At 51.5% G+C, this 26,979-nt stretch overlaps 1 protein-coding gene across 3 annotated transcripts in view; it reads right to left on the minus strand.

The window, feature by feature from the left end:
• Positions 1–26,979, minus strand: part of ADAMTS17 (ADAM metallopeptidase with thrombospondin type 1 motif 17) — a 209,465-nt gene that overhangs the window by 147,507 nt on the left and 34,979 nt on the right. For all 3 annotated transcript variants that reach the window (XM_066355082.1, XM_066355081.1, XM_066355080.1), the window contains exons 4-6: positions 15,902–16,071; positions 4,471–4,554; positions 3,170–3,327 (exon numbers count right to left, since the gene is read on the minus strand). In XM_066355082.1, coding sequence (XP_066211179.1) covers positions 3,170–3,327; positions 4,471–4,554; positions 15,902–16,071 — 412 coding nt within the window. The remainder of the gene's footprint in view (positions 1–3,169; positions 3,328–4,470; positions 4,555–15,901; positions 16,072–26,979) is intronic.

Genomic DNA, 26,979 nt, shown 5'->3' on the forward strand with positions numbered 1-26,979 from the left:
CTCTCACACACACACACACACACACACACACACACACACACACACACAGTGACACAAAGACCAGGCTGGCCCAAGACTTCATTTCATGGGTCCCCAGAGTGAGCAGCTGGGTGTGTGGAGGGCTTTGTCCCACTGCCTGGCCTGCACAGAGGGAGACAGGGTGCATGGCTACTGGTCCAACAGACGACAGAACAGGAGAAGTCACCCGCGTCACAGGAAGAAGCAGGCGCCGTGGTGGAATGCCTGCTCTGCGGGCTGATGGGGCCGTGTCCTCCTACCCTTGGCCTCCCTCAAGGGAAAATGGCTGTTCACAATGATGGGCCTGGGAAGGCCACCTGCTGTGCCTCTGGGGGCCGCAGGAGGAGGTGTGGTCTGTGCCCGCACGGAGGTCCAAGCTCACGTGGAGGCCCGGCCTGCGAGGGTCGGCCAAAGTTCCCATCTCTGTCTCCTTCCTGTTCAAGGTCCTTCTTCAGGAAACAGAAAGGATGCCATCCGCCTGCAGGGACAGCTTCCTGTCCAGGTGACCCAGCTCCCGTGGCAAAGTCACAACAGACCCCCTGCAGAGTCCATTTAGGGGATGAAAACACGGAGGGTCCAGATGCAGGTCTCCAGTCTCTAAGTCCATTCAGGTGTCTCCACTCGCTCCCCAACAGAAAGAAGGCTGTGAGGATCCACGTGACAGGTCGCGGTCATAGGGGGTGTGTGTGTGTGACCTGTGCAGTCACACAGTACCCCACTCAGGAACCCAGCCCCCAACCTGACTTAATTCCCTGCTGTGGCCATCTTGAAATTCTGAGTAATTTTTGAACTGGGGTTGTGTCCCACATTTTCATTCTGCATGGAGCCCCCCCCCCCCCCCCGCAAGTTACGTAGCTAGTCCTGGGCATAACCTAGTGCCCGGTGTAGAGCTAGGGCTTAATAAGTACTGGTCCCTCTACTGAGCAGCTGACGTACATTTCCAGACCTCTTCCAACATGCCCTGCAGGCTCCCGGGTGAGGTGGTCCCGTTTCCCTTCATGTTCGGAAACCTGCTAAAACGGATGATGTGGTGGTCCACAGGTCCGCACTGAGCTCTGGCCGCGAGCAAAGCCTGCAAGAACCCCCCACCGTGATCAGAAGGTTGAAAGGGAGACTGTGTCTGCATAGCTGTGGGGAGGGAAAGGGTGACAATCAGCCAGCCGGGCTAGAGGTGTCCCCAGCAGGGGTGCTTTGGGCCAGCCCTGTGTGTTTCCTGCTGGTGTCTCCCAAGAGCACAGTGCAGGGTTTGGGGGAAAGTTCCCCTTTCCAGGCTTCTCGAGGGAGATGCAGAATCAAAGGGAAAGCCGTTGGAGGCGGTGACACCTCTATGGGGACCCCCGTGGCCTCCAGCCCCGGCCCATTCAGAGACACCCTTCCTAGCCCCAGGCGCAGCTGCTAAAAATTCCAGCTCCCGCTGCTTCTGGCCCAGCAGCTGACGCTGGCCCTGATGTCATGCTCACATTTTCGCGGCTGGCCATCGCGGCTTGGTGGACGTCCAGGACAACACACTCCCAGGCTCAGCCACGGCCCATAAGGAGGTGGGAAGAAAAAAAACACAAAAGAGAAGAAACCCTCGCATAGGCCAGTGTCAGTCGTGGGATCGGAGGACACCAGGTCCCCCGTTTGTGGCCCTCCGCCTGGGTCGCTCCGGAAGGAAAGAACTGCTCCTCTGGGATGGCAGCCGCCTCACACCCCGTTTCCGTGTGGAAACATCAGCCCGTTATTATCCCAACCCAGGGAACTACAGCTCTCCACCTCTAATTATTAAACACTTCTCAGCCAAGTCGGTTTCCAGCGTCCCTTCCGCTCCGACGCTGTCTCCGCCTCCGCCTCCGCCTCCGCCGTGCTCGTGAGAGGTCTTCAACTCAACACCGCGAAGACCCAGAGGATGGGACGGGCACTGACCTGGTGGGTCCAGCAGCTCCTCAGAAGCAGGTGAGAGGCATCAGGATGGCCAGGAGAGGCGCCGGCATCCCGGGGGGAAGAAAACACTGGCCCCTGTGCGGGTGGCGGGCACCAGGGTGCCTGGGAGGCCTCGGCACTGGCACCGTCTGCAGCTGAAGAAGCCGTGCTCTTTTGATCTGATCCTGCCTTCCCAATGCCCATCTCCTCCCTGTCACCCACACCCAGAGCTGCCCGCACGCCGTCGGGACCCCTGGCTGTGTGCTTGGTTAGCAAAGGTCATTCTGGAACTTTTTCAATTGTTCAGATTGGAAATACATGTCACAAGCAATTTGCCACAGTTGTTGTTTTTTTTTAAGTCCACGGAGCAGCAGGGCCCGGCTGTGCTATGACCCGTCTTCAGGATGCATTTCCGTCCTGCAAAACCAAAATTCTGTCCAAATCGTACAGCTGCCCGCTCCCGCCTGTCCCCAGCTCCTGGCCACCGAATTCTGCTTCCTGTCTGTGAACAGGACTACTCTAGGTCAGTGTTTTTCAACCGCCGGCCCGTGAAAGAGTGAACCACCCTGATGCTGTACGAAGAGAAGACCCAACGATCTTAGTCAAATTCACATGATTTCTGCTTTAGCACTCCCCAAAACGATTCTATTTTCACTGGTCCCCAAGTGTAAAAAAGGGTTGAGAACCACTGCTCTAGGCATCTCAGATAACTAGAGTCATGTACAATTTTGTCTTTTCGTGACTGGCTTATCTCACTCAGTAGAACACCCTCGAGGTTTGTCCATGTTGTACCAGGTGTCAGAATCCCCTTCCTTTTCCATGCTGAGTAATAGTCCACTGTATGTGTGGCCACATTTTGTTGATCCGTTGGTCCACTGGGTGCCACTTGGGTTGCTTCCACATTTTAGCTTATGTTATAAATAATGGATTTCCTTGGAAGTTTCATCGACACTCCCAGAGCTCACTATTTTTATTAGTAACAGCACTGAGAGTACTGGGTAACGCTCACTGTGTCCTCACCTTGGGCCATGCAGTGTGCAAAGTACTTCCCACGCTCATGAAACCCTCCTACCTCAGAGGCAGTACTGTCATTTATCCCCGTCGTATGAATGGAGAAACCGAGGCCCACACCGGTGGCCCGAGCTCTGATTTCCGAGCCTGAAGTCCTAGCCAGCGGCCCTCCTTCCTGCCCGATGGGAGACAGCTCTCCTCTCTCACGTTTTCAGCAGCAGGCTGAATCCACCTTTACCTGGTCACAAACACAGCGGCGTCCACGGGTGGCGTGTCATCCTTCCCTCCGGGAACCTGGTTGTTGCCGAGGTACCGTGCGCCTCCGTACTCCTCATTCTGCCAGTGACAGAAGCTCTCCAGGGACCGTTCCCCATGGTGCCCGATGGACAACTTGGTCTGAAAGAAATAGGGTCAGGAGCGAGGAGGCATTGAGAGAAAGCACAGGCCCAGGGAGGCCGGAGTTCATACTCAGACTACGGTGTGGAGGTGGAGACAGCTGCCTGCTGGGCCAACCCTTGGGGATGCGCTTCACCAAAGATGCACCTCACGCTGGGAGGCAGATGCAGAGACCCAGACGGAAGCCATCAGGGGTCTGCTTAAGTTCAGGTGAAGATTATGCCATTCAAAAAAGTGTTCTCTTGACCCTGACTGGTTGGCTCAGTGGTAGAGTATCAGCCCAGTGTGTGGATGTCCCAGGTTCCATTCCTAGTCAGGGCCCACCGGAAAAGCGACCATCTGCTTCTCCACCTCTCCGCCTCTTGCTTTTCTCTCTCTCTCTCTCTCTCTCTCTCTCTCTCTCTCTCCCCCTCCTGCAGCCATGGCTTAATTTGAATGAGTTGGCCCTGGGCACTGATGATAGGCTCCATGGCCTCCACCTCAGGCGCTAAGAAGAGCTTGGTTGCTGAACAACGGAGCAACACCCCAGATCACCTCCTAATGGGCTTGCTGGGTGGATCCTGGTTGGGCACATCTGGGAGTCTATCTCTCTGTCTCGTCTTCTCTCACTGAATAAAAAATAAAGGGAAAAAAAGCATTCTCCTTTCCCACAAACTGAACGTAGTAAGTCCAACAGAGCATCGGTCCTTCCCTGTCACGTTCATTGCTTAACTCTGCAGGTAACAGTGTCGTGTGGGGGGTACACTCAATCGAAAGACCAGAAAATGATGCTACAGGGAATCTAGATTCATCCAGAAGCTCGGGGATGGCCCTAAAAGGGTAGCCAGGGGTCCAGAGACCTCACCATCAACAAGCTTCACACGTATTAGATGTGCAGAGGAGAAAGGGAGACGCCAGGCCCACTGCTCAGGGTTCCCTTGAGATTCTGCGCAGGCTGTGTACACGCTAAGCTTCTGGTAATAGCAATGGGGCCCACCCTTCTCTCACAAGATGTCTCTGTCCCCGGCACAGGGCACAATGTTGCACTGCAAAGCCAGCAAAGGTGGGTAGCAGACAACTCCCTGGACCCCTCCTTCGTAGCCAATGGCAGTGGGAAAGCTTCAAGACCCGTTACATGTTCTGTGTGCACCAGTGGGGACTTACAGGACGCTGTCGCAGCAAGACCAGCTTGGTGACTTGAACGTTAACTTTAATTCCAAGGCTCTGGTGCTGAAACATATTGTATACCTAGAGAGAGAGAGTGAGAGAGAGAGAGGGAGAGAAAGAAATAAAAAATTAACTATAAATATCTATATCAATATCTATATCTATATCTATAGCTATTGAATTTTTCTGAAGTGAGAAGCATGGAGGCAGAGAGACAGACTCCCGCATGTGCCCGACTGGGATCCACCCAGCATGCCCACTAGGGGGCGATGCTCTGCCCATCTGGGGTGTTGCTCCGTCGTTCAGCAACCAAGCTCTTCTTAGTGCCTGAGGTGGAGACCATGGAGCCATCCTCAGTGCCCAGGGCCAACTCACTCCAATCAAGCCATGGCTGTAGGAGGAGAACAGAGAGAGAGAAAGAGAGAGAGAGAAAGGAGAGGGGGAAGGGTGGAGAAGCAGACGGGCGCTTCTCCTGTGTGCTCTGGCTGGGAATTGAACCCAGGACATCTACACGCCAGGCCAACACTCGAGCACTGAGCCAACTGGCCAAGGCTCCAGATTTTTTTTTTAAATACAATGGTATGCTGAATGGGACTCTGGAACAGAAAAGAGATATTAGGTACGCTAAGGGAATCTGAAAAAAATCTATGGACGTGCCTGACCTGTGGTGGCACAGTGGATCAAGCATCGACCTGGAACGCTGAGGTCGCCAGTTCAAAACCCTGGATTTGCCAGGTCAAGGCACATATGGGAGTTGATGCTTCCTGCTTCTCCCCCCCCTTCTCTCTCTCTTCTCTATGTCTCTATCTCTCTTCTCTAAAATGAATAAATAAAATTTTTAAAAAATCTATGGATGTTAATTAGTAATGTATCAACATTGACCCATTAGTTATAATAAACATGCTAATTAAGATGTTCATAATAAGTGAAACAGTATGAGAACTCTATCTGTTCAACGTCCCTATAAATCTAAAACATAAAATATAATGGAATAAAATAAAAATTCATGTATTGGTAAATAAATCGTACAATATAAATTCTACTCATTAAAAATTATATTGATTGAAGATTAATAATTAAAGAGGAGCTGTGTTCTTCCAGTACAAAAAAAAAAAAGTCTAAAGAAAGGTTAATGATACGAAATTTAAATTTCAGTGTTCATATGAGATAAACTCTTGCTGGAACAACAAAAAAAATATGTATGGGAAAAATATAATCCCAATTTTATTAAAAAGGCCTTTTGAGACCAAAATACTGCCATAACTATGAATTCCCCTAAAGAAATGTGTATATGATAGAAAATGCTGGAATCACACATACATACGTATGCATACATACGTACACAAAGCTAAGTTGGAAATCAATTGGTTAAAAATAATGTATTGAACAGGTTATTTGGGGGAAAAAAAGAGAGAAAGAAATTGATGTTAGACAATCCTGGGCTTGCAAACAGGAAGTGGAAGGGGGCCTTTATAAAAAGGTGGGTGGGGGGGAGGTCAATGCCTGTGTCCACCTGCCATGGGCCAGCTTGTATCGTCTCTAACCCTCAACACAACCCATCCAGGTTGGTATGTCCACTACCTTGACCCATCGTGATAAAGCCACCTGCTCAAGACCCACAGCCAGTCAATGGGCACCCCAAGGGAATCTGGGCTTGTTCAGCCAAAAAGACCATGTTCCTTCTTTATTCCCCACCAAGTCCTCATTCTAAGCAAAGCCTGTTGCTAAGCTAAAGGCATAGCCAACAGAAGAAGACATGCCCATCTTAGCTGTGCACTTCTTGTTGGTGGAACTTTATTCTTGTAAGGACTTTGCTATCAGGAAGGCAAAGGAAAGTGTTTCAAAGAGAAGAGAAAGGCAACTTCAAATAACTGACATGGTTAGAAAGAGAGTCTATTGGATTTGAGGGTCACCAGGTTATTATCATGACCCTCCTGAGTTCCTTTCCCATAATATAGAAAAAGCGGAGGTTGGGAGCATGGGTGGCAGGAACAGAGGGGACCACGGGGAAGGTAATGAAGCTGGTGATGTAAGGTATCGCACAAACAGGACTGAGTACCTTGTAAATACATGCATTTTTAGAAAATACATTTGCTTGTTTCAGTATTGTCCTATTTCCCCCCAGTTTTACAAGATACAATTGGCACTTAACACTATTCGTTGTAAGTGTACACCATGATGATTTGACATATGGATAGGTTGTGCAATGTTTACCACAGTAATTTTAGCTATTACTCATCACCTCACAGTTATAACATTTCTTCCTTTTGATGAGACCTCTTAAGAGCTACTTTGGCCCTGGCTGGTTGGCTCAGTGGTAGAGCGTCGACCTGGTGTGTGGATGTTGCAGGTTTGATTCCCAGTCAGGGCACACAGGAGAAGTGCCCACCTTCTTCTCCATCCCCCCCTTCTCTCTCTCCCTCCCTCTCTTCTCTTATCTCTCCCACAGCTATGGCTCAGTTGGAGGAAGTTGGCCCTGGGTGCTGAGTATGGCCCCATGGCCTCACTTCAGGCACTAAAACAGCTCAATTGTCAAGCAATGGAGCAATGGCCCCAGATAGGCAGAGCATCGCCCCCTGGTGGGCTTGCTGGGTGGATCCTGGTCAGGGCACATGTGGGAGTCTGTCTCTCTGCCTCTCTGTTTCTCACTTGAGGAAAAAAAAGATCAACTCTGGAAGCAACACTTTCAAATACATGTTACAATATTAACTCTTAACTATGGTCACCCTGCTGTAGGTGACATCCCCAGGACTCATTTATCATACAACTGGGAGCTTGTACCTTTTGCCTATCCTTACCCATCTTTGCCCAGCTGCCACCCCACCCTCTGGGAACTGCCAATCTGTTCTCTGTATCTGTGAGTTTGGTTTTTTTTTAGATTCCACACAGACATGATATCATACACTCTTTGCTTTCCGCTGATGTATCCCACTTGGTTTGAAATATTCTACTTGATTTTTTTTTTCTTTTCTGGTAGACATAATCTCAAGGGAGAATGTTCCAGAAAGGGCACCGAAACTTCCTCCAGCTGGTGCTGGGCTCATCAGTACATCGCGACGACATAAAATAGTGACCACAGCCCACAGCGTAGCCATGGTTCGCTCCAGCCAAGCGCAGCTGGACGCAGCGCCTGGCACACCAACGTCGGCAGCCAGGCACACAAGCGCGTGACAAAGGAGTCAGCTGTGTCATCGCCTGGGTTTTACTCTGAAACTATCATTAAAGCTAAAATAAAATAAAATAAAAATAAATAAAAACTTTGTGCAATTTAATACTCTTTCCCACAAGGAAAAACAGGACACATTGAGTTATTCTGTGTCCCTTCCTCTCCCCACCTGCCACCCATTTCCTTTCCTTAGTAACAAAATAGCAGTCATTATTTTATACCAAGCCAATTCCGAAGTCATGTTTTAATTACCTATCCCCAAACCCAGGTGAAGAAGGGAAATAATAATAATAATAATAAATATATAGAACTTTTCCCTTGTTTTGATATTTTCAGAACCACCCAATGGCTGTAATTCAAACTTCTTGGCCCCAGAGTGGAAAACCTCAATTCAAAACATGAAGATCAGTAAGAAGGAAAACTTGCCACGAAGGAGGGAGAAACATTTTGAGGTGCATGGGACTTCGGTGCCTTCTACACGCTACCTAGAATAATGTCAACATCGCCAAAGACATTGAAGAAGGCTGCGGGTTCACAGGAAGAACATGGGGAAGCGGTTCTCGGGGGTGTGCTGGGGCCCCCCAGGAAAGCAGCACCGAGAACCTGCAGAGTGTGATGCATGTTCCCGGGAGAGCGAACCACGGGAACCCATTTTCTGCACACGGGGCTGGTCATGGTTCTGCGTGCTTCACACACACCCCTGAAAGTCTCAGCAGCATCCCTGGTGCAAATGCACACATGCACACATGCACAAAATGTGCAATGGAGGAGAACTATCCCCACGCCCCAGGGGCTGGGAGGAAGGAGAGCCGGCAAGTTGCCATTTAATAGGTAGAATGTTTTTCGTAAGATGACAAAGTTCTAAAGATGGGTGGCACGGCCGTGAGACTAGACTCAATATGGAACCGCACACTTAAAAATGACCAACCTGGTCAATTTGAAGAGTCTTTTACCAAAATAAAAATTTTTAATTACCGGCGGGGGGGGGGGGGGGGGAAGCTTCATGTTTTAAACCGCAGCATCCAAAGCAAGTAGGAAGGCATTTCCCCTTAGCGTGTGTGACAGGGCACTCGCATCCCGGGTCCCACGGCTCGAATGTCGTGTCACCTGATGTGAGCTGTCCCACGGTCCCTCAAGGCTCAGCAGAGCACAGGGCTGATGCACAGGACCTCCCCAGCAGCCCAGCGTCCAGGCAGGTCAGCCAGACAGAAATCGGACAACAGCCACCACACACATAAGCTGTGAAGACATGGAACTGTCTCCCCAACTGTTTTTTTTTCCCATGGAAATTCACGCTCAGGAGCAGTCTTGGAGGCGGCAGCCATCTGATATTTAGGGGAGACACCTGGTTGGGCAGGAACAGCGCGGGCCATCGTCTGGAAATTCTGTCTCCGGCGTCCAGCGCTGGCTGCATCTGTCACGGTTCCTTGGCAGCCCGGGGGCCGGGCTGGACAGACCCACTGCCAGGAGCACCACGCTGTGTGTGGGTCTCCGGCCCCAGCGACATGAGGATGCAGTCAGGGAGGGGCGGACAGGGAGCCGAGGAGGACCAGGTGACTGACCAGGGCCCCTGGGGAGGAGCCACGCACAGGCCCGACGGGTTTTCACAAGAGCACCCCCACCTCCCTGCATGACTCAGGACACCCCCCCCCGGGGCTGACGAGGACTGAAGGGACGCTCTGGGTTCACAATGGGCACCCGCTCAGACCCCCCACACAGATGGGGGTGTGTTCTCTACCACAGTGCCTCCGAGAGGGGTCCCTGGGACAGCAGCCCCTGTATCGCCCAGGCACACTCGGGAGGGAGCCCACAGCAGACCCGCCAGATCAGAGACCCGGGGGGTGGGCCCCACCGTCTGTGTCGAACGGCCCCCCAGCGGCTGCCCAGGGAGGCTGCTGGTGGGAGAACTGCCGTGTGCTCTCACACTGCTATTTTCCTCCGGTCACCAGAGAGGCTGCTTGTCTGTTTCACATGGTAATTGAGTAAAATTGATGTCATTTTCCCTCCAAACAGAACTGGCCTGGAACGTCTCAGGGTTTCACCCTACCCGGTGGTTGTTAAGGAAGCTAAAAACAACCAAAGCTCTGTCAAGTGGCCCCATTTTCCAATTTGGCTGCCCAGACCCGGGGTTGCTAGTGTCAATTTCTGCTTTAAAACTGTCCTGCTCCTCCTGTGTCACCACCACCCCCACCCCCCACCAAAGGAAAACACCACGTCCCGAGCGTGAAAAGACAGGGCGGGATGTCTGGGAGGTCGTCGACACCTGCAGCCACAGCACCCCCTCTCCACGCTCGCTGCTGGGCGGGAGCCCCTGCAGGGTCTTCTGAGGCTGCATGCACCTGGGCAGGTGAGCAGTCTGGAGGGGACACAGAGCCTGGAGCAAGACTCCACTTCCCTGGATAAGAGCCAGACAGAGGGATGTTTTTAAAACACAAATTAGTGCATTCCACTCCCCTGCGTAAACCCCTGCAGCCGGGGCCCAATGCTCGTTCAAGGAAGCCCACTCCCCATGCCCTGACCTACCAGGCTGTCGGAGGGCGGGGGGGGGGGGGGGGGCACCTCTCCCCCAACCCCCGCCCTCCCCACCACCTACCAGGAACCCCCTCCCAAACACTGCCTCCTTGAGGAAAGGTCTGTCCCTCCCTGAGTACCTCAGGCACTTCTGCTCACCCGGAACTTTGTAGCAGTTTATAATAACACTTGCCCAACTTCGTCCCACCCTTTGCTTTCAGTTTCTTTTTTTAACTACTATTATCTTAATGAGTGTTAACTAGTATCTCCTTGTGGTTTTGACTTGCATTTCTCTGGTGATCAGTAACGTGAGATATCTTTTCCAGGGCTTGTTGGCCGTGTGTATATATATCTTCTTTGGGGAAATGGCTATTCAAAGTCCATTTTAAAATCAGGTTTCTGCGTTGCTGTTGGGTTTTAGGAGTTCTCTCTATATTCTGGATAATATCAAATATGTAATTTGCAAGCAGTTTTCTCCCCTTACCCTGCCGGTTGTGGCCTTTTATGCGCAAAAGTTATTTTTACATTTCAGTTCAATGTGTCCGTGTCTGCTTTTGCTGTCTGTGCCTTTGGTGTCATATCCAAGAAATCACTGCCAAATCCAATGTCATGGAGATAGTCCCCTATTTTTCTTCTAAGAGTTTTACAGTGTTAGCTCTGAGGTTCGGGTCTTTGATCTATTTTGAGTTCACTTTATATCGGGTGTTTGGCAAGGGTCCAACTTCATTCTTTTGCATGGGAGATATTCAGTTTTTTCCGGCGCATTCATTGAAAAGACTGTCACTTGCCCGGTGAATGATCTTGGTTGGCACCCCTGTTAAAAATCATTTGACCATAAATGTCAGGGTTCATTTCTGGGCTGTGTCTGTTCTATCCCCTTGGTCTCTACATTTGTCTTGATGCCAGTATCATGCTGTTTTAGCTACTACAGCTCTGTACTAAGTTTTGAAGTCGGAAAGTGGGAGTCCTCCAATTTTGTCATTTTTCAAGATTTATCTTGGCTACTTGGGGGCCCTTGAGATTGTGAAAATTTTAGGATGGACTTCTTGACATCTGCCAAGAAAAAAAAAATTGTTGGGACTTTGCTATTGTTTTTTCGTTCTTTATGTTACCCATCTCTGTGGTGATCTTTATTATTTCCTTCCTTCTACTAGGAAGTTCGTTTTGATCTTCTAGTCCCTTGAGTCATACAGTGAGATGGTTGATTTAAAATCTTTTTTTCAATGTGAGAATCTACAGCTACACATTTCCCTCTGAGCACTGCTTTGGCTGTGTCCCGTCAGTTTTTGTATGCTGTGCACTTTGACTTTTATTCATCACTATGTACTTTCCCATTGACCCGCTGGTAAGAGCGTGTTGTTTAATGTCTACATATTTTCGAATTTTCTATTTTTCTCGCTGTTAGTGATTTTTAACGTCACCCCAGTGTGCTCAGAGAAAGATACTTTTCAGGAAAGCTTTTAAATCTGTGGAGATTTCATTTGTGACTTAACATGGTACATACCCTGTGACGACGTACACTTGAAAATAAGAACTATTCCACTGTCACTGGGTCCAGTATCCTGGACGTCTGTTAGAGCTAGCTGATCAGCTGGGTTGTTCAAGTCTTCCGTTTCCTTACGTACCTTCTCTCTAGCTGTCTGACCCACCGCTAAGCGCCAGCTCTTGAAGTCTCCATTATTAACGGGACTGTATACTTCTCCCTTCCATTCTATCCATTTTTGCTTTGTATATGTGGATGGTCTGTTACTAGGTATGTGAATACTTGTCATTGCCAGACCTTTAGCTGTACTGAACCATTTATTAATATGCAATATCTCTCTTTGTCTCTTGAAACCTTTCTTTCGATAGAAGCCTATTTTGTTTGACAGTAAGGTAGTCACTTCTACTCCCCTTCAGGTCCTCCTTACATGAGATATCTTTTTCCATCTTTTAATTTTCAACTTATTTGTGTCTTCGGATCTAAAGTGAGTCTCTTATAGACAGCCTATCCTGGGGTCATTTTTTGTTTTGTTTTTGTTTTTTTCCTTTTAAATCCATTCTGCCCATCTGTCTTTTGATTGGAGAGTTTAAACTCCTGACATTTAAGGTAATTACTGATAAGAGGGAATTTAATTCTGCATTTTGCTCTTTGTTTTCTCTAGACTCTACAGCTTTTTCTTTGTCCTCCACTTCTGCATTACTGACTTTTTGTGTGTTTCACAGATTTCTCTGTCATGAAACTTTTTTTTTTTGTTCCTGGTGCCTTTTGTGCACATTGTGTGGCTATTTTCTCTGTGGTTACTATGGGGATCACATTTACCGTCTGAAAGTCATTATACTCTAATTTGAATTTATACCAGTTTATCATTCAATAGCATTTAAACTCTGCAACAAGACAAGCGTTTACAAGGCAAAAGATACGCGTTTACACATTCAGGACCAGGGAGTAAAAAAGCCGACTGCTCTGATAGAGCAGACGGGATGGGCTCTCCAGAGGGGGTCAGCAAGGCGCCCCCTCCAAGAGAACATTGCCATGGAGCCCCAGAGACCACCGTAAGCAGTTCTGTGAGAAGTGAGGAGGAGAGCATCCTTTTTTTTTTTTTTTTTTTTTTTTTGTATTTTTCTGAAGCTGGAAACCAGGAGAAACAGTCAGACAAACTCCCGCATGCGCCCGACCAGGATCCACCCGGCATGCCCACCAGGAGCAATGCTCTGCCCCTCCGGGGCGTCGCTCTGTCGCGACCAGAGCCACTCTAGCACCTGGGGCAGAGGCCAAGGAGCCATCCCCAGCGCCCGGGCCATCTTTGCTCCAATGGAGCTTTGGCTGCGGGAGGGGAAGAGAGAGACAGAGAGGAAGGAGAGGAGGAGGGGTGGAGAAGCAGATGGGTGCTTCTCCTGTGTGCCCTGGCCCGGAATTGAACCCGGGACTTCTGCACGCCAGGCCGACGCTCTACCACTGAGCCAACCAGCCAGGGCCAGGAGAGCATTCTTAAAGAGACCATGAGCCCATGAGCCCAAGAGGGGCTGGATGTGCCTGAGAAAAGGGGGCTCAAACGGCAGAAGCCAGCACGAGGTGGAGAAGGGAGCAGAGCCCGGGAAAAGCAGGCGGACCCCAGTCACAGGGTCTCAGAGGGCCATGAAGAAGGAGAGATTCCACGTCTACCAGCAGGGGAGCCACATGAGGGCTCAGCACCGCTTAGTGCCCGAGTCTTAGTTCTGTCGGTTGAACATCTCACTGCCATTCCGCTGTAAGGATTCAAGGAGGGAGGGAGAGAAAAAAGGGAGGGACCTTCTCTGGCAGTGGTCCCGGCCACAGAAATCACAGTGGTCAGTCGGGGTACAGGGAAAGAAACAACAGACTTCAGACACACCTGTCACCCTGAACAAGGTGGGACAGGATCTCTCAGCTCTGGGTTTAGGCATCACCCTGCCCTGCACTCACTGGTCCCAGACCCTGGCCCCATCACGCCCCCCCACACACACACTTCCATTTCTTTCTCTATAAAATGCAAATAATGAAATCTCCCAGCTTGCTCTCTGGAGGGTTCAGTTTGTCACAGGTGTCCCCTTCGTCCCCTCCTCTTGAGCACAGGCCATCAGGCCACTGATCACCTCTGACCCAACCATGACGACTGTGAGACTGGGGCAGACACTTGACACCACAGTCCCCCAGCTTGGGACGTGCTGTCTTCACACAGACCACAGCCCCACAAGATCCCTGGCAAGCCCTGGGGACAGGGGCCTCTCTGGGATTAGGCTCAGGGGTCAGAGCTGCACAGACAGGTGAGTGTCCTCACCCCGCAGAGACCCAGGTGGGAGGGTAGGAAGGAGAGGGGGACGTCTGGACGTGGGCACCGATGACACTACTTCCTGCGGCCTGGAGAGACATACCCTGGCGTGAAAGTGGCCGCCACCCTAGCGAATGTCCATCCCGATCCAAAGGAGCTGAGGAGACGGAGCCACATCAGTCCCGAGCCCAGCTGGGCAGCCTCCCCTTCCAGCGCACGGCACCTGAGGCCCTGTCTAAGGAGGGGCCCCTGGCTCCAGCCACAATCCTTTCCCCTCCTCCCACCTTAGCGAGGATCTCAACCTGAGCGCAGAAATCCCTCTCCTCCAACAGCCCCAGGCAGAACGAAATCCCAGAGCTGGGTGGCCGCGGGTGGTCTGGTTTCCTACCAGGAGGCGTGGGGTCTGAATGGAACCTGTTTTTCAACTTGCTGAACAAGGAGCCGGCCATGGAAACGGCTCCCCAGGGTGGGTCTTGTGTGAGCAGGTCAGGTGACTACACTCCAGACCAGCCAAGAAAGCCCGAGACAGATGACAGGAGGGCTAAGTGTCAGCGTACACAGGCCACATGCCCCGGTGGCGTGGCCCCGAGCAAGCAGGCCTCGCCAGGAAATGTCTCAATCCCATTTAATGTGCTTGGCCCTGGGTCGGCCCTCAGCAGTGGGGCCTGGAGCCTCCGACTGAGGACTGAGGGTGAAAAACCTACAGATGGGAGAGAGCAGGGTTAGAGCCAGGATCTCATCACCCGGCCCCCGGCCTTCGGTCCTCACGCCGCCCGCCCGCAGAGGGCTGGGGAGAGCAAGGCTCCCTTCTCCGACCACCCTCCCCGCCCCCGCCCCTGCCCCCGCCCGGGTGACAGATTATAAAGGAAACATCAACACAGGAGCTTTGCCTTGTTACTATTTTCACTGTTGTAATGAAGGTCTGTTCCTTGCCCTCGTGCCCTGCACAATTAAAAAAATTTAAAAATGCGATGAAATTATCCGCAGACGAAAGGGTCTGGTGTGGAGCCCACCCACCCCAGCCCCCGCCCCAAACCCCACCCCAAGGCCCACCTCCCAGTTTCCTCTAGGCAGATTGGAGAACTGCACCCCACCACCACTCGGCCACCAGGAGGACCTGGGTTTATGCAAAAGAAGAACAGAAATACCTCTCAGACACCAGGGTCAAGCCCCCTTAAAAGGTAACAAAAGCAAGTCAAAGAAGGGACTCGGGCAGATACGTGCACACCCATGTTCACACAGCATTATTCACAACAGCCAAAAGGTGGGTGCAGCCCCGTGCTCACCGATGGACAAGGGAACAAGCCAAACGTGGTCCAGACACACGAGGGACCAGTGGTCAGCCGTCTGACACAGGCCATGGTGCGGGGGAACCTTGTGAACCGCGAGGACAGTGTGCTCAGTAAAACAGACCAGTCAGTCACAAAGGGACACATACTGGCCCCGGACGGGTCGGTTAGAGCATCGTCCCGATACGCCAAGGTTGCGGGTTCGATCCCTCCCGGTCAGGGCACATAGAAGAATCAACCGACGAATGCATGAGTAAGCGGAACAACACAGTGACGTCTCGCCTGATCAGTGGTGGCGCAGTGAATAAGATGTTGACCTGGAACGCCGGTGTCACAGGTTCGAAACCCCGGGCTTGCCCGGTCATGGCACATACGAGAAGCAGCTACTACATACTGATGCTTCCTGCTCACCCCCTCCCCACCCCTTCTCTCTCTCTCTCTCTCTTCCTCTCTCTCTCTCTCTCTCTCTCTCCTCTCTCTATAATCAATAAATAATTAAATGAATTGATTTAAAAATAATTAAATGAATTGATGTATCTCTCTTTTTCTTTCTCCGCCCTCTCTGAAATCAAGCAATAAAATTAAAAATGACGGTAAACGCGGAGTTGATAACAATAAAAAAGACAGAGGCCACAGGAACACCCGCCAGCCCTGGCTGCCCACGTGGGCCGGGACGCTGCTGCCGGACTCACCATGTTCATGACGGTGAGAATGAACCGCTGGGCTGCCTCGGCGCCGTGGTACTGCACCATGTCGGCGTCGGCCACCACCAGGGTCTCCACCGTGTGCTCGTGGGTGAGCCGGATGGCGTTCCTCCGCTCCCGCCAGTCTCGGGACGGCCTGCCCTTCTTCGGCTGCTTCTCTGGAAAACAAGGAAGGCGTGAGCGCGGGCCTCGCCTTGGCGTCACGGTGGCCAACGCCGCTCAGAGCACAGGCTGACGTCAGCAGGGCCTCCCCTGGAGAACGTGAGCCTCCCCCCTCCCCCCCCACTGGCCAGGAGGGACGTCCGCTGTCACGGGGGAGCCTCCGCTCACTCCCCAGAGGTCAGCCGACTGACGGGGCGGAAGCAAGTGTGCTCAGAATGCCAGATGTCCAGGTCCAGAAGGCTCACGCCTGCCCATCCTCACAGCTCAGGAGGCAGACGGGACCGAACATCACGGAACACACGTCCCCTCAGGGGACAGGGCAGAGCGGCACCCAGTCTGTGGAGGGAGAGGAAGCCTGGGCCCCAAGAGGAGGGGTCGGAAAGTGCCATGGGAGGATGAAGCAGAACTAGCAAGGCTTTCGGGAAGGGCTGTGTCCACTGCTGATGTCCAGGACCAAGGGAGCAGAGGCGGGGGACACGGACAGGACGTACCCTCGAAGGCTGGCATTCCAGACACACTAGACCAGGGGTCCCCAAACTTTTTACACAGGGGGCCAGTTCACTGTCCCTCAGACCGTTGGAGGGCCGGACTATAAAAAAAACTATGAACAAATCCCTATGGACACTGCACATATCTTATTTTAAAGTAAAAAAAACAAAACGGGAACAAATACAATATTTAAAATAAAGAACAAGTAAATTTAAATCAACAAACTGACCAGTATTTCAATGGGAACTATGTTCCTCTCACTGACCACCAATGAAAGAGGTGCCCCTTCCAGAAGTGCAGCGGGGCCGGATAAATGGCCTCGGGGGGCCGCAGTTTGGGGACCTCTGCACTAGACCAAGAGTCAGGAATCAAGAATTGTAAACATTCACAGGCACAAAAGCATCATTTAAAATACAGTGTGTCCGTAAAGTCATGGTGCACTTTTGACCGGTCACAGGAAAGCAACAAAAGACGATAGAAATGTGAAATCTGCACCAAATAAAAGGAAAATTCTCCCAGTTTCATACCTATTCAGTGCAGTTTGATGTGGGCTCCATTTGTTGCTGCAGTTTGTACCCCGTAAAACAGAGATGTTTCTTTAACACCTATGAACTATAGTCTTGCTTAGGTGTAATTGTCGAGCACACGCACGCACGGATTTTTTAGGGCTCCTTAGGTAGCTATCCCGTATAGCCTCTACAGACTCGTCACTGACTGATGGCCTACCAGAACAGGGTTTCTCCACCAAACTGCCGGTTTCCTTCAACTGTTCATCCCACCGAGTAATGTTATTCCTATGTGGTGGCGCTTCGTTATAAACGCGCCAATATTCATGTTGCACTTTGGTCACATATTCAAGTTTAGCGAGCCACAGAACACACTGAACTTTCCTCTGTACCGTCCATATCTCGACTGGCATGGCCGTGGGCTGCTCCGCTGTATACATGGTGTTATGTCATCATCTGAGCATGTGCACATGCTGCCACATCATCCTACATAAACTGGGAGGGTTTTCCTTTTATATGGTGCAGATTTCACATTTCTATCGTCTTTTGTTGCTTTCCTGTGACCGGTCAAAAGAGCACCATGACATTACGGACACACTGTATATATACGTGTGTAAAGGTTATGTCCTTTCCCCACGACAGGAAGAAGTATTGGTAACTGTGTGATCAATCCTAGGTCCTGACTTTATTTACTTTTTCTAATTTTTAAATTTTATTTAGAAAACTCAAACAGGGTGACATTGATCAATAAGAGTCCATAGGTTTCAGGTAAAAATTTCTATAGCATTTGAACAGTTGATTACCATATTTCCCCATGTATAAGAAGCTCCCATATGTAAAACGGGTCTTGATTTTAGGGGCCCAAATTTGAAAAAAAAACTATTACATAAAATTACTGAACTCAAGTTTTATTCATCATAAAATTCATACCACTCCTCATCACTGTCAAAACCCCCCATCCATGAGCTTGTCCTCATCTGTGTCTGATGACGAATCACTGTCTCCAATAATGAGAGCAAAAACAAGCGCGAAAAAGCGGGAAATGCAAGTAAAAAAATCTACAACCACTGTATAAGATGCACCCAGTTTTTAGACCTCAAGTTTTTCAGGAAAGGGTGTGTCTTACACATGGGGAAATACAGTATGCTATATTCCCATCACCCAAAGTCAAGTCATTTTCTGTCACCTTATATCTGTCCCTCTTTACTCACTCCCTCCCTCCCTCCCTCCCTCATCCCCATTCACTCAAATCCCCTTCCCCCTCCTCCACACACCTCTTCCCCTGGTAACCACTTCACTGTTATCTATGTTCATAAGTCTCCGTTTTTTTATTTTGGGGAGGTTTATTTATTTTTTGTATTTTTCCTAAGTTAGAAGCAAGGAGGCAGACAGACTCCCACATGTGCCCAATTGGGATCCACCCGGCACGCCCACCAGGGGGCGATGCTCTGCCCATCTGGGGCGTTGCTCTGTTGCGACCAGAGCCATTCTAGCGCCTGAGGCAGAGGCCACAGAGCCATCCTCAGTGCCCGGGCCAACTTTGCTCCAATAGAGCCTTGGCTGCAGGAGGGGAAGAGAGAGACAGAGAGGAAGGAGAGGGGGAGGGGTGGAGAAGCAGATGGGTGCTTCTCCTGTGTGCCCTGGCCGGGAATCGAACCTGGGACTTCTGCACGCCAGGCCGACGCTCTACCACTGAGCCAACCGGCCAGGGCCCACATAAGTCTCCGTTTTATAATCCACCTAAGCCTCTTCTGATAGACAGAGTCCCTATAAGACCTAACTTTGGGAAACAGCCGCTGTCCCTTGTCAAAGCCCACAACGAGAAGTCTGAATTCTCTCGGCCACTGCATTAGACGGACAGACAGACAAAGGAGCCAGCGGCAAGCCCTCGCTCAGCAGCTAAGGCCGATGTGAAGAGCAGGTGCGCTCCAGACCCAACGGGAATAGAAAGGAGGTGCTTCCATGGGACGGCTACCATTTCCGTTTTTAGCACCAGCCTGTAAGGGTACCACCTGACCCAATTTCCACACGGCTTCCACGCCTGCAAATCGGCTTCAGGAGAGGACCCGGTTCCTCCAGGGCCAGCAATGTCCAGGAGGGAGTGATCTAAGGTGTGAGGCACAACGCACACACGAGGGTCCTCTGGACGATGCGATGTCATGAAAATTGGAAAACAATCTAAAAATCCCGTCGCAGAGAAAGCCAGCAACAGTAAGACAGGACACAGCCGTGAAGTCACGTTTGTGAAGAACATGTAGCCACGTCGAGAGAAACAGAGAGAAACCTGTACATACAGTGAAATCGCAACTTTTTTTCCCTTCTTTTCCAAGTAAAAGGAGAGGAGGCATAGAGAGACATTCCCACATGTGCCTTGACCAGTATCCACCCGGCAACCCCCATCTGGGGCCAATGCTCTTATCATCTGGAGCTATGCTTGCAAACTAAGCTATTTTTAGTGCCTGGGAGCCATCCTCAGTGCCTGGGCCCAATGTGCTTGAACTGATCAAACCATGGCTGCAAGAGGGGAAGAGATATAAAGAAAGGGGAAGGGAAGGGGTGGAGAAGAGGATGGGTGCTTCTCCTGTGTGCCCTGACCGGGAATCAAACCCAGGACTTCCACACGCCAGACTGATGCTCTACCACTGAGCCAACCGGCCAGGGTGCTCTTTGGTTTTTAAAGGGTTTCCACTATGACAGTCCCTCGCTGGTTCCTTCCACACCCCCAGCCCCCGGCAGAGCACTTGGTGTGAATGCAGCACTCAGTGAATGCTTGCACGCACGGATGAATGGCTGAGGGAGGGGAACCCCTCTCTCCCAGGGAAGAGCTGAAGTCAAGCCCTAGAACCCAGGGCTCCCCCCTCCCAGCTCCGACTCTCCCCACCTGCACCACCTACATGTGCAAACATACCCCTCATTGCCCTCTCAACTTAAACACGAGGGTGGAAGGGGCCACAGAAAACTCGGCAGGAAAGGATTCTGTGTCGAGCGTGATGAACTCGACAAGGCTCCCACGTGCTGTTGGACTTGACCGGCCTTCAGTGACAGTGTCCCCACTGCTCAGATGGTCTCTAGCCTGTCCGAGGTCCCTTAGCGACACAGCATGATTCTCCCACACTGGTTCCCCACGGTGGGGACACTGGGCTCCTCACTCATCATTGCTGTCACATCAGACCACACTGGGCTGGCTGGTGACTCTGAGACACACCCCAGTGCTCTGTTCTGTTCCCTGCACTCAAGAGAAAAGGTCCAAGCCTCCACTCAACCCCCTGAGGCCAGATGGGTTTTGGGAATTCAGATATTCGTCAATTAAGCGAGGCAGCATGTGGTGTGTGCCGCATACTGACCTTCCCCTGAGGCCCAGGGTAGCATGCCACAGAACAAACAGGAGTAGGAGGGGTGAGGAAAGGCACTCAGTGGCCTCTTGTCAGGGCAGGTCAGGGCCTGCCGCAAACTGAGTCAAAAATCCTGGGTTCTGGAATTGCAGGGAAGAGACAGAGGACCTGGATTCTTTCTACGCAGGTGTTCTTCCTGGGGGTCGTGGCAGAAAGAAATGAGGTTGGGGGCGGAGGGGAGCATACCGTCCTCTCTCCCTGGCCCCACCAACCACTCTACCATCATCCCTGTGGACAATTATTCCTCTCCCGTAGGGAGAATAGAATCAGAGTGCCTTTTTTTACCTTTAAGTTCATAACCTTCATAAAGACACCCTAACAGGCCCTGGTTGGTTGGCTCAGTGGTAGAGCATTAGTTTGACATGTGGATGTCCCGGGTTCAATTCCTGGTCAGGGAACATAGAAGAAGCGCCATCTACTTCTCCACCCCTCCCCTCTCTCTTCTCTTCTCTCTCTCTTTTCCCCCTCCTGCAGCCATAGCTCGATTGGAGCAAATTGGCTCCTGACACTGAGGATGGCTCCATGGCCTCTGCCTCAGGTGCTAAGAGCTCAGCTGCTGAGCAATGCCCCAGATGGGCAGAGCATCAACCTCTAGTGGGTTTGCCAGGTAGATCCTGGTCGGGGCACATGAGGGAATCTGTCTCTGCCCCCCTCCTCTCACTGAATAAAAAAACAAAAACAAAAACAATCCACCCTAACAAGACCACACCATGCCCACACCAACGTTCACAGATCACAGGCATCTTGGAAAGGAAAAAGGAACACACACCAGAAACCAATTTCAACAACAACACAAGCGCTGGGAGTCCAACCTCACTGGAGAGGGCCAAGTCCAGGCCAGGAAGGCATCCCTCCAAGCTTGGCCCGGCCTTCAGCTGTCTCCAGCTGCCCTGGGCGCAAGAGAGGGAGTGCTTCCCCCGCCGCCGAGAACAGACTTCAGTCTGCGAGGCCCCTGGGCCCCACTCCTGCTGTCCCCAACACCGGGGATCGTCCCCAAGTCCAGCCCAGCGGAGTCTTTTGCCAGCACGTTGCTGGAAGTTGGTGCTGACTGGGTAGATTTTTCAATCTTCTGGCTTCACATTCTTGTTCTTACGTTTCTTTTCCCAGTACCGCAATTATCCCTTAAGGAAGAAAATTCCATGTATTTATGTAAGATACCCCAAGTTGGTTTTTGTTTTTTGGATTTTTTTGAAAAAGAGGAGAAAAGGACAAGGAAGAAACAAAGGGTATTTATTCTAAGTGTGGTACTTCTAGAGTATTAAGATTACTATTTACCCTGCAAGTCTGGGGACTGTCAAATACACTGAGTAAATACATAAGTTGTATTTGTAGTTACTGGTTTGGCTCTCGGCTGATTTTTAAAAAGTCCCAGCTAGGAATCACTGAGCTCTCTGTGGCCCAGATACTCCTTTAGTTTGAAAACAACAGAGGATGTGGGTATGGACTAGAGAACGACAAGGCGCCGATCAGGAAACCGTCGGTGTGGGAGTTCCACAGCCAGAAGCCACCGCTGAATGGCTACTCCCCGCCCCACGAGAGGGTCTCAGGCATCTCTGATTCCAACAATGCCACCTCCAGGGAGGCCTCCGGCCACTCTCTGGGCCAAGAGGGAGGACTGTCATGCCTTGGCCAATGGTAGAAGAAAATCAAAGGAAAAACAGGCATGGTGGAGGGACGGGAGCAGCCACCCAAGGGCACCGGGCAGTGTGGGGCAAGAGGTGGAGGGCACTTCAGGCTGAGGAGAGGAAGACCGAGGTCACTGTGAGAAGCTCGGTCCCGGGCATCTGGAGTGCCTACAGCAGGCATCCCCAAACTACGGCCCGCGGGCTGCATGTGGCCCCCTGAAACCATTTATACAGCTCCCGCCGCACTTCCGGAAAGGGGCACCTCTTTCACTGGTGGTGAGAGGAGCACTGTATGTGGCGGCCCCCCAACGGTCTGAGGGACAGTGAACTGGCCCCCTGTGTAAAAAGTTTGGGGACCCCTGGACAGCGTTAACGGGAGGACACAGACTTAAGCTGGTGGTCAGTCACGTGGAAACATAAATGTGTCCCCCACACTGCGCTCGAGGTCCGGACACAGAAATGTCCCCCCCCAGGACACATGGGCACCATGGGCAGTGAGACCCCTCCACACTAAGGAGGACCCCAGACCCAGACGTTCTCTTGGCCACCCTGAACCCCGGAGTTCTCCCTGGCTCCCGAGGGAGGGGAAGGGCGAGGCCAGCAGAGGTCCTCCGGGCTGTCGGGATGTGTTGCAAGAATGCATCTCTGGTCAGAGGCGAAGGCCACTTGTCTCTCGTTCTCACCTCGAGACACAGACTCTGACTGGCACCCAATTCCCTCAGACAGACCTCTCCTAAGTCCTGGGCTAATGATTCCCTTCCAGGAATGGGGGCAGGGTCCATGGTGGCAGAGATGTGGTCCCCAAGTCCCCAGCTCTCCAGCTCTCCTCCAGAATCTGCAGATGTTAGTATCTACTTTGTCATCTAACGGGAGTCCATAGTTACTTTCTGTGCTCATAGTCTATGAGCTTAAACACCCAGACGTCAGCCTCCTGACCCACCACAGTGTCTGGCGCTGCCCGGTGCCGAGGAGGAGCAATTTAAGAATGACCCTTAGCTGAACAAAATTTTAAAAATCCTTCGCGATTCCTAATTCATAACAAGGTTACTTTTCAGGGAACTTCACACAAACATCCTGCATTTTAAATTCTCACAAAATTTGCTTCCTCCGCCGAAGGAGGTAAGCAAAGCCCACTGGGAGAAGCCTAGCTTTGGGTGAGGATCTAGCCACGGACTTGCAAGGTGACTCTGTGGTGGGCACACGTCCTTGTCGACAGAACAGGGTGATGGTCACTGCTCCGCTCTCTGAGGGTGAGAACAGGGTGTGACGAGGAGACCCAAATTCAGCCTCTCACACAGGGCCAGGTGGATGACCAACACCCAGACCATGCTGCTCGGCATCTATCCTGGTCATTCCCCGACCGTCATGACCTCTCAGGGTCTAAGGGTCTAAACACTCATTTCTGAACTTCGCCTGACCCCAGAACCAAACAGTGAACTTGGATGCTTGTCTATGTCCTCGGATGCAGACATTCCGACTTCTCTAGCTCTCCACCCGCCCAGACCTTCTCATGCAGGCTCTCACCAACCAACATGCTGCCTTTGGTTTTTCTTACAGGACAGGGGTGGGGAGGGCATGAAAGAATTCCTCTAGGACCATTCCTCAACTGGGCGACAGGAAATTACATAAAAGTAACATCTTCCAAGAGAAGCGGGGAGTGGCCGGTAACTCTTGCTCAACATCCCAATAGACCACGCCCAACATGCCCGACAGGGGAAATATTTTAATCATCAGAAACACGATAGGACATAAAACATGACTGTACATGAAATCCGCTATTTAGACCATAAAACGTGAGTGATCTTCTGCATACGGTGAAAGATGGAGAGTCAAATGGTTTTCTTGCAGAGATAGAAACCAGACAGGGAGCCCATCTCCTTGGAGGTCAGAGAGACCCACTGTGGCCACACCCACCCTTTCTTCGGGCACCAAGACCACCTCTGCCATGGCACAACAAGCAGTAAGCCAGCTACGTGGTTTCAGCTTCAGCTCCAAGTGACCCAGTGCCTTTTGTCAATAGAGTTCCTTAAATAAGCAGTTCTGGGGGGGATGGAAATACCTTCAGGCTAGGAATAGGGAAGTCTGGATAGTCACCTGGGCCTCATCCTGATACCTTTTCACGAAGGAACAGCTGAACAGAAAGCTCTCTGCTTCCAGTGCCCTGGTGAGCTGCCATTTGTCTCCCCCGTCCCTCAACTTCCACCTTCGGCTCTGGGGGCTGGAAGCCAGGAAAGTACATTTCCCAGAATCCTTTGCCTGCTGGCTTCCTGTTCAGCTTTGCCAACAGGGCGCACTAGAGGGGCTCTTGTGTCTTCAGCTCATAGCAGCAACTGTGGCTCCAGCTTCTGGCGTTGGGGGTCATGCCCAGCCCAACCTCCCTACACACTTCACAGGTGCATGCATACAGACACCCCACACTGATCTTGTGCCCTCTCAGAGGTCCAAGCCCCAGGCCCACAGACCCCTGCCCCAAACTCTCCAGTCCTGGAAATGCAACCCCCCCCACACACACACACTTTTCCTCTCCCAGCCCTCGGGGGGGGGGGGGGGGGACAGGTGTTTCCCAGGAGACCTCGGCTCCTCCTTTAGCTCATGCAGACTTATACACCAAGATTTGGGACTTGACCTTCCACACTGAGGCACACGGCATTCCACCATCAGGCATTCGGAGTCGCCATTTAACAAAAACCAATCCGCGTGGTGCCGCAGGGATGGAACTCAAGCATCAGTGCATGCTACAGATCTATCAATGACCTACTGCTGCAGCCACATCCAAGGACCTGGGGACAGTGCCTTACACACCCCAAGCCAACACAGGGGAAGTCGTGGAGGAAGAAACATGAGTGACCCAGTAGGTTTCCAGGTGAGGGGTGCAAGTTTGCGTGCACGCACGCACAAAAACGCACAAACGCACACATACACACACACACAGGCTTGCAAATACCATGCTTTCCAATAAAACCTTCAGGCCCTCAGAAATTACTTTCTGATTGCTCTTTTCCTTCAGCTAAACCAAAGGGCCCTGTTTACAGAAAAACAGCCTTTCTTTCTGGCTGGAAACGACAGGTCCACGTGTCCACAGGAGCTCCCGGCCAGGTGAACTCTGTCAGCTGCCTAGAGCCAGCATCCTTGAGAAAGAATGGCCTATTTTCTTTTCTTCAAAAAGCAGGGTGAAAAAAAAAAAAATGAGTGTTGCTCTCCAAGGATGAATTCTTGAAATAACTTCCCTCCAAAGTCAAGTCATTTTTATAAAAAGGCATCTTCTGCATGTAAATTCCTTACAAAAGAAGGTGAAAAATAAGGTTTTCCTTTTTTTTTTTTCTTCTTGTTTTGGTTAAGATCCCAGATGAAGAACTGATCAACCTTGGAATCCAAAATGAGTGGCTGCACTAGGCAGGAAGCCTGACCACACCCACCCTGGGCCACAACCAGACCAGGGGTGGAAAAGCTGGGCTGGCACCACCTGACCTTTCCACCCTGGGTCAGAGCCACAAAGGGACCAAGCGGCCAGGCGCCGCTGCCCGCGGGTGGGGTGGGAAGGACACACATTCCGTCCACAAAGACTAACCGAGACCTGCTGCGTGCCAGGCATCGCCACAATGCTGGTGGCTGTCGGGAAGGAAGAGACCTGACCAGGCGGTCGCGCAGGGGATGGAGCATTGGACTGGGACGTGGAGGACCCAGGTTCGAAGCCTGAGGTCATCAGATTGAGTGTGGACTAATCTGGTTTGAGCAAGGCTCATCAGCTTGAGCCCAGGGTCGCTGGCTTGAGCAAGGGGTTCCTTGGTCTGCTGTAAACCCCCACCCCCGTCAAGGCCCATGTGAGAAAGCAATCAATGAACTACTAAGGTGCCGCAGCATGAAGAATTGATGCTTTCATCTCTCTCCCTTCCTGTCTGTCTGTCCTTCTGTGTCCCTCTCTCTGTCTGTGTCACCAAAATATAAATAAAATAAAATAAAAATAAAGAGAAGAAGCCAGTAACCAAAGACATATGTGAACATACGACAATCTATAACATGACCAAGGCTTGCAACGAAGAACAGGCCGTGCTATGACAGAATATCCAGGGAAGGAGGTCCGACTGAGAACGAGTTCCACAAGGAAGTGGTTCCTGGACCAAGACAGAAAGGACAAGTTAGGGTTTAGCAGTGGGGACAGCACGTACACAGGCCCTGGGGACAAAAGGAAGCATGTCCCCAGAAACTGGCAAATGGTAGGAACCAGGGAGAGTGTGACCAGCAAAGGGGCCTGAGAAACAAGCAGGGGCAACCACAGGGGCATGTGGAAGTCCAGGGCATTCTTCTTCTTCTTTTTTTTTTTTTGTATTTTTCTGAAGCTGGAAACGGGGAGAGACAGTCAGACAGACTCCCGCATGCGCCCGACCGGGATCCACCCAGCATGCCCACCAGGGGGCGATGCTCTGCCCCTCCGGGGCGTCGCTCTGTTGCGACCAGAGCCACTCTAGCGCCTGGGGCAGAGGCCAAGGAGCCATCCCCAGCGCCCAGGCCATCTTTGCTCCAATGGAGCCTTGCTGCAGGAGGGGAAGAGAGAGACAGAGAGGAAGGAGAGGGGGAAGGGTGGAGAAGCAGATGGGCGCTTCTCCTGTGTGCCCTGGCCGGAAATCGAACCCGGGACCCCTGCACACCAGGCCAACGCTCTACCACTGAGCAAACCGGCCAGGGCCTCTTCTTCTTTTTTTAATGTCTCTTTTATTGACTTTTAGAGAGACGAAGAGAGCAGGAGAGAGTCAGGAACATCGATCTGTTCCTGTCTGTGCCCTAACCGGGGATTGAACTGGCAACCTCTGTGCTTCAGGACAATGCTCTAACCAGCCGAGCTATCTGGCCAGGGCCGGGCTTTCTTCTTTAACCCAGGAGCAGTGGGAAGGCCA

Source organism: Saccopteryx leptura, chromosome 13 (assembly GCF_036850995.1).
Source record: "Saccopteryx leptura isolate mSacLep1 chromosome 13, mSacLep1_pri_phased_curated, whole genome shotgun sequence".
Lineage (NCBI taxonomy): Eukaryota > Metazoa > Chordata > Mammalia > Chiroptera > Emballonuridae > Saccopteryx > Saccopteryx leptura.